Here is a 7,500-nt window from a genome sequence, read left to right as displayed (position 1 = left end):
TATTTATGTTCGGGAAATATGTGCAGGGCAGTGAATGTACAATTTTACATGGTACACGCTAATGTATGTATGCTATGAATATGGATATGCATAGTTTCACACTGCACAGAATATGAACATACATATGCATGAATATACGTATAATATTACTGGTTTACATTTGTAATATTTTTTTGAATGGTAATGAAATGAAAACAATGAAAGAAATAAAAATAATAAGTGAGTGTGCATGGTACAGCATCTTCTTGACATTGTCTGGGCATTATTTTTTCATTTTTTTCATGTATCTATTTATTTGTTTCCTGGATTCCTTGGATCATGACACATCGTTACAGTGGGGTTTGGCCAGCGAATTCATTCAGGAGTCCAGTAGCCCAGCCTACCTGTTGCTGTGGTCTCTCCAAGGTGTGCAGGGCAGGTTTGATCGCGTCCTAGCTTGCTTTCCTCTGTAATTCTCTCCAAAGCCCTCGTAGCATTCTGGTGCAAACAACAAAAAACACAAGTCACTATACGCACATCCCTGCAGAGAAACACATAACAGTTACAAACATCATGCTGCATAGATGGATATAATAGTCGTTACTCAACATCAACCCAGCCTCCATAAACAGGCAACACCACAACAATACGTCTTTGTGGACTACACAGTATTTGTTTTACTGTAAGAACCAAAGTGCATAATAGGCAACAAAAACGAAAGAAATTCCTAGAGCCAAAACCGCTGTGGCTGTCATTAGCTCTAGCATGCTTCGCTGGGAGCCCGTGCAAGCCCACAGCGATGCCTAAGAACAACACTCCGCCATAAATACGGGTCTCCGAAATGTCCGTCACTCTGCTTCTCATCTCGCCTGTGGGAAACGTGCTCAACCCTCGGGAGCAGACCACAACACAACCTCACGAGCAAGAGCTCGCAATCCCACGGCGAGCCCACACAGGCTCAGATAAATGTCGCAGCAGGACCCCCTGGAGAGGTTTTCATTTGATTCTGTATGTTCAGCCATGTGGATGCAATGCAAAGTCTCTTTCACTTCCATGTCTCTCTTCCTGCCCCGGGAAGATTATATCCACCCGGCGCTTATGATCGGCCCATCCTCATGTCCTCACTTTCGTCCGAGTCCAACAGTTGGACCTGTGGTCCTGAGCTGGCTGTCAGAGTTGGTTTGTGTGATGTGGGGTTGGTCAGTTCTTCCCACAGTCCTACAGGGCTGCGGGTTCCCCGTAGGGAAGGAGAGGAAACATCATCTCGGACCAATATGATCGGCGACTCCATTAACGGTTTGTCAGATCTCACTGCAGGGACTGATGTGAACCGCAGGGTACGTGAGGACTGACAATTCCCATTTCAGATATACAGTAGAGTACAGTAGATGACCCCTACATTTAAATCCATCATCAGCACTGTAGTGTAGGGCCCAGTCAATTCTTTCTGGAGTGTTTTTTTTTCAGTGGGGCCAGATTTCTCTCCGTTTCATCCCAAAACGGTACTTTGCAGCAACCAACTTGTTCACAGGCTATAGATATAATTTTGGACAGCTGAAAAGAGAATAAATCTGGATTTCTTTCCCCCCAAACAATTCCTCTTGGGGACTAAAGAGCAGATTGGCAAGCAGGCAGTTGTAGAGGAGAGACTATGCAGCAGAGATTTACAATGACTACATCACCTCTCCCACGCTCTAATGTGAGCAGTAGAATCAGAATGAGAAGATGAAATGAATGTACTATCTTGTTGTTGTTCAGAACAGGTCCCATCATCATTTTGCTGAATGTACCTGTATAAGTAACTAAGTGACAAAATAAAACACCTTCTTGTTTCTTGATTCTTCTTGGAACTTAGTGATGTCATGTGGTCTTGTCTGTGGAATTAAGGGAACATTTCATTCAAATGAGTGCATCCGTTCTCTCACCATCGTCGGCCTGCGTGCTCTGGACGCCACACTGAGGGATGTTGGTGCAGAACATCATTCGAACTCTGGGGTCAGTGGTGAAGCACCATGGGTAATCCTCTCCATCTGGGTTCCGACAATAGTTCTCTTTCAGGTCTCTGGAACACATAGACAGAGTCATACTGTGGCCTCTGTGCGTGCATGTGTGTTTCCACAATGACAGAAATAGAAGGAAAATCCTGGAATCCTGGAATATGAGGGCATTATTGCTGGAAAATGCTAATCAAGGGGCTATTTTGTTCGTGGCTGTGTCTAAGGCTGTGTTAAGGTTAAGGTTGGGGATATGCTAGTATGCTACGTATGCTACGCTAAAGGTAGGGTAAGTAATATTCCTTTGTTAAGAGATGGGGGGACCCCTGTTGTAATAGCAATGAATACTATCAGAATTTAGTGCTTTAACCTTAGGTTAGAAGTACAATAAAATGTGTGTGTGTATGCATGTGTGCATGCGTGGGTGCGTGCGTGCGTGCGTGCGTGCGTGCGTGCGTGCGTGCGTGCGTGCATGCTTACGTGCATGCTTACGTGCATGCGTGTGTGCAATGCCGTGCGTGCATGCTTACGTGCATGCATGCGTGTGTGTGCGTGCGTGTGTGTGACTTACTTGCAGTGGTAGTTCTTGGACGTGAAGGTGTGGTTGTGGGGATACTGGGAGTCCCAGCGCTGGCAGGTGAGTCCAGTGGGTGTTACATCAACCGTTCCCCGGTAGCCCTCTCCTCTCCCATGGAAGCACTCTGTCGTCTCTATCACATTGCTTTTAACAGGTGTGTCTGTTGGTGAAAAGAGACATGATGAGACATTACCCAAAAACGACAACTTACATTTCAGAAGAGATCATTTTATGTTTGGTTGCGCTCGGGTGTTGCGCTCTGAAAATAGCAGATCTACAAGCTCACACTGCGACGCGTTGTGAGCTTGTAGATCGGCTATTTTCAGCATGCAACCAACTGTAAAAACAGCCATTTCGACGCCATCAAGGCACCGCCCAAAATACATTTTAGTCGACTAAATCAACTGTAGATTTAGTCAAATAAAATCTTATGATATTTAGTCAACTAAAACTAGACAAAAACTAAAACATTTCAGATGACTAAAATATGACTAAAACTGAATGAAATTTTATTCAAAAGACTATGACTAAAACTAAATCAAAATTTGCTGTCAAAATCAACACTGCTCTGAACCACATGCCAGAGTGAAGTAAAGCTTCTATAATGAATATGAATGTTCCTTTAGGTACAGTATGATGATGACTTTGGCCAAAGGGCCCGCCTGCTAATAATATAACAGCTCCCTCTAGGGGCTCAGAAGCCCTATAACTGGATTCTAACACAGCCATGCCTGCAAACAAACCCCAGTCAGAAAACCAGATCCGCTTTACTTCTATAATCTCTGCATGTCAGACTCTGGTCTGAGCTGCTTGCTGCTCTCCAAAGCAACATGTGAGAGTTCATTGACCACGAGTTCATGAATGTTACGCATGGCCTGTACATGATAATGTGTGAAGTTCCTAGATGTTCATGGCCCCTAAACCAGGCACTTTTTTTCAGTCTGTAGTGTACGCTGCATCTAAAAATAGACGTGAGCTGGTTATGACGGTAAACAAAGTGGCAGGCCTTGACAAAGAAACACTTTGTCTCCGCGTCTCCCTCTGCCTTGTTTTGATTAAGACCAACTGGGTCGTAAACTTGGTCCGTTACCAGCAGGCGCCCATATCAGAACAGAGAGAGGCAGAAAAAGAGTGGAAGAGCGAGACAGGGAGAGGGGGGGGGGGTCACGCAGATAGAGGAAGCCAGAGACGGGACAACAAGAGACACAGAGATGCATTTGACAAAGACAGATAGACACATGGGATACAGTACAGGGAGAGAGACCGAAAGACAGAAACGGGAGGGGGTGGAGAGTAGGGTAGGGATTTTGTTTTAGAAGGGGAAGCAGAGGGAAGAGTGAATCACTAGCTCCACATGGAGGAATGCCATCTAGTAAAGTCGGTGCCAGGACTGCTGATGACTCTAACAGGCAGGCAGGCCACTAGTACCAGACCCTGCAGAGAGAGGGGGGATCTGAGTCCAACAACAACACCGGCATTCTCCCTGTTCTCTTCATGTTCCCGGAGACCGCGGTAGCTGTTTCACCTCAATAACTCTTCTACATCATAGGGTCGACGAGGGCAGCCCAGGCTAGAAAAAACGCTACTCTTTACGCGAAACAAGCATCAGCACACAGATCTATGAACACAGTGGCCGGCATTGGCCCGGCGGGGAAGCAAAGAAAAAGACGCTGTAGAGAGACATTCATGCACGGTCACATGCATGCACATACATACAAGCACACAACACGCTCCACTTACACATGGCTTACATGACACACTGTGACTTTCTCTGGTGGGTGTGAGGAGCGGTGTAAGTGATCTGCTTGTAGCGTGTGTGTGTGTGACCCCGGTGTTGTGTCTGCGTGTCTAGCAGAACGTTTATGCGCAGCGGTAACTGAGCCCCCGGCAGAATGTACACCACACGTATGGGCCAGCGTAGAACAATAAACACCCATAGCCCATAGTGCAGAGGGAAAATAAACCTTCTGCCTATTAGAGGAGACATAACCAATCCAAGAGGAACGGGTGTGTGTGTGTGTGCGTGTCTGTGTGTGTGTGTGTGTGTGTGTGTGTGTGTGTGTGTGTGTGTGTGTGTGTGTGTGTGTGTGTGTGTGTGTGTGTGTGTGTGTGTGTGTGTGTGTGTGTGTGTGTGTGTGTGTGTGTGTGTGTGTGTGTGTGTGCTTTGCTATACTTCTGAGAAACACATTTTCCCACAAGTGTAATAGAATTTTACAATTCGATCATTGTGACGATCATTCTGATTCCTGTTAAGAATAATGGTCATTTTATGGTTAAGAAAATACTTGTAGAGTTAGGTTTTAGGGACAGGATTAGGATTGGGTATAACCTACAGTATGGTGAATATGGGTGCGGCCACACTGATGTGTCTGTTCATCTACTGTGTGTTTATTTTAAATCGTTGTGTTTGTTGTACAGGACCAACATGTCTCCGACAACCTCTGCCAGATTCATTCTGATGGACACACACAAGTTGAGAGAGGCAGTTGAGAGAGTTGACAGACCACTGAATAAGGCTATGCACACGTTCTGTCAAAAGGAATTCAGCAACACGATGAGACGGGCAGTCAAATTTCCATCTGTTCAGTGATGGATCACTGTGACTGCACTCTTAACATGATTCTGAAAGCATTTGTATGTGATGTTCCATGTAGATGTACCAATATCACATACTAATAATCAGGCAAGCACACATTCATTTTCACACAGACAGACATAACCTACAGTAACCTCGGATCCCAGGTTGCTTTCTCAGAAAGAATGCCTGGGGAATGTTGAAGTGGATAGAAGGGGGCTGACAGTATGGGCTGGGACCCTTCCATAGCGTGGGAGAGGTTTCGCCCACATACAACAAAAATGTAGACATTAAACTACTACTCAGAGAAACAAACAAGGCGACTGCAGCAAGCAGCGCTCCGCCAACGATATGATATGTGTCGTGTTTGTTTAATATTGTGCAGTGCACAGACCGCAAGCAATATCTAAAAAAAAAAATCTTCCAATTTTGCTGATACTGTCGATTTTGCTGATACTGTCGATATAATTTGTGTGATCTAACTTTGGTTCGCAAACGGTCCGTCAATCACAGTTTAGCCACACCCCAGCTGAGGTGCTGCTCTCTCCACCTCCATTCAGAGTGCAGCAGCGTGATTGGAGGGCTGGCCATGCGAGAATATACATAACCAGGCAGGTTGTATCAACAACTAACCCTAACCATAGCCAGCACATGTGTAACGCTAAACCTAAGAGCCTTTCAGGGGAATTCTATCCCACTTTCCCCTATCTTAACTTTGTGAGGACCAAGGATGTGACGTGCCAGAGAGAACACACACACACACACACACACACGTCACACACACACACACTTACCGCAGACTTTAATGTTGCAGTACTCCCAGGGTGTGTGTGGGTCGGTGGTGTAGCACCAGGGCCTGGGTCGTCCATCTGGGTTCCTACAGTAGTTATCATCCAGAGCTTTGTCAGGATACCTGCAGGAATACAAAACAAGTTGATCATTGATAATTACACTCATTACATTACAATGTTTCCGTAATGGGACAGTACGGCTGATGAGATCACTCCATCTCAGAGTAAAACAGATCAATAGAACTCATGAGAATCACTCTTCACTAACTTTCATCATAGAATCCAGCTATTTTCTTGCATATTTTCCACACTAAGTCTTTCCCAGAGTCAGTTGACAGCTTAAAGGAACATAACAAATCGAATTTCCCAAATAACTCCAGCGAGCAGCGGAAAGCAACGGTGGGGCGATAATTCAACTTGTTGCATGCAGCGCGTATGCATTACAAATCCAAATTCCACATCCACTACATCTGCGAGTCTGCATGGTGCTCTGGGGAGCCCAGAAGATGATAGGCTAGTGCCGTTACAGGTGTCCTAAGTCTCTCCCCAAGCCGTCATCCCTCTCTGGCCCTGCAGGCTGAAGGCCTCTCTGTGTCAGGGCTGCAGGAAGGAACCCCTTTCATTGCATTAGTCTGTGAGGAGCCTGGGACCTCATTTACACAAACACTGGGATGATTAAGGATGTGTTAACGAGTCAGCACTAATCCACACCACCTGCCCGACTTGGACGGAGCGCACGTTCACACGCATGCAAGCAGATAGACGTTATGGACAGATAGACAGTCATTTAGATTTAGATAGACACTCGGGTGGGCACACACACACACACACACACACACGCACGCACACAGACACACACACACACACACGCACGCACACACACACACGCACACGCACACACACACACACACACACACACACACACACACACACACACACACACACACACACACACACACGCGCATACTCCGATGAACGCCGATGTCCACATACTGACACAAGAGTTATAGCATAGTATCTAGAAATCAGGAATGTCTTTCTAATACAGTACATTAACAGCTGTGATAAAAAGGTAGCACCCAGTCATCTGTCGGGTGACTATACGACACTGATTTCCCATCGACTGAGAGCTCAGAGCTATTTAGTGTCATTAAGCCAAAATGAAGCATTCTCCTCGAGTGGCGCAGCTAAAAACACACGATTACACACTGCATTCTGAATGGAAGTCCTCAGGGGAAAGGCACGCCGAACCCGTTCCAAATCACACCCACCACTGGAACGAGTAACGCGAACTCCACAAATATACAAAAATAAGATTTACCACCTCATACGGCCGTATGGAATGAAGCTAGGAATTGATTGTTACAGTACATACTGTAAGGTATTCTCATTAGAATGCATTACATATCACCTTGCCTGTGTGGGCTTACATGTGATTGAGTGGGCATGTGTGCTTTTGTGGGAATGTGTGTGTGTGTGTGTGTGCAAGTATTCTTGTGAGGTTCTGTCTTTCTGTGTTTGTGTGTGTGTGTGCGTGCGTGCGTGCGCGCGTGTGTGCGTTGTGTGTGTGTGTGTGTGTGTGTG

At 45.9% G+C, this 7,500-nt stretch overlaps 2 protein-coding genes across 2 annotated transcripts in view; one reads left to right on the top strand and one right to left on the bottom strand.

The window, feature by feature from the left end:
• rbm28 (RNA binding motif protein 28) overlaps nt 1–7,500 on the top strand; it is an 895,251-nt gene that overhangs the window by 309,069 nt on the left and 578,682 nt on the right. The window lies entirely within an intron of this gene.
• Nucleotides 1–7,500, bottom strand: part of hgfb (hepatocyte growth factor b) — a 33,120-nt gene that overhangs the window by 14,604 nt on the left and 11,016 nt on the right. Inside the window, exons 7-10 of the mRNA XM_080438338.1 lie at nt 5,920–6,038; nt 2,545–2,710; nt 1,905–2,041; nt 384–477 (exon numbers count right to left, since the gene is read on the bottom strand). Coding sequence (XP_080294464.1) covers nt 384–477; nt 1,905–2,041; nt 2,545–2,710; nt 5,920–6,038 — 516 coding nt within the window. The remainder of the gene's footprint in view (nt 1–383; nt 478–1,904; nt 2,042–2,544; nt 2,711–5,919; nt 6,039–7,500) is intronic.

The sequence above is a fragment of the Gymnoscopelus braueri genome (genome assembly GCF_963280865.1).
Source record: "Gymnoscopelus braueri genome assembly, chromosome: 9".
NCBI classification, from domain to species: domain Eukaryota; kingdom Metazoa; phylum Chordata; class Actinopteri; order Myctophiformes; family Myctophidae; genus Gymnoscopelus; species Gymnoscopelus braueri.
Note: the sequence above shows the minus strand (reverse complement) of the source record. Positions and strands in the feature narration are given on the sequence as shown.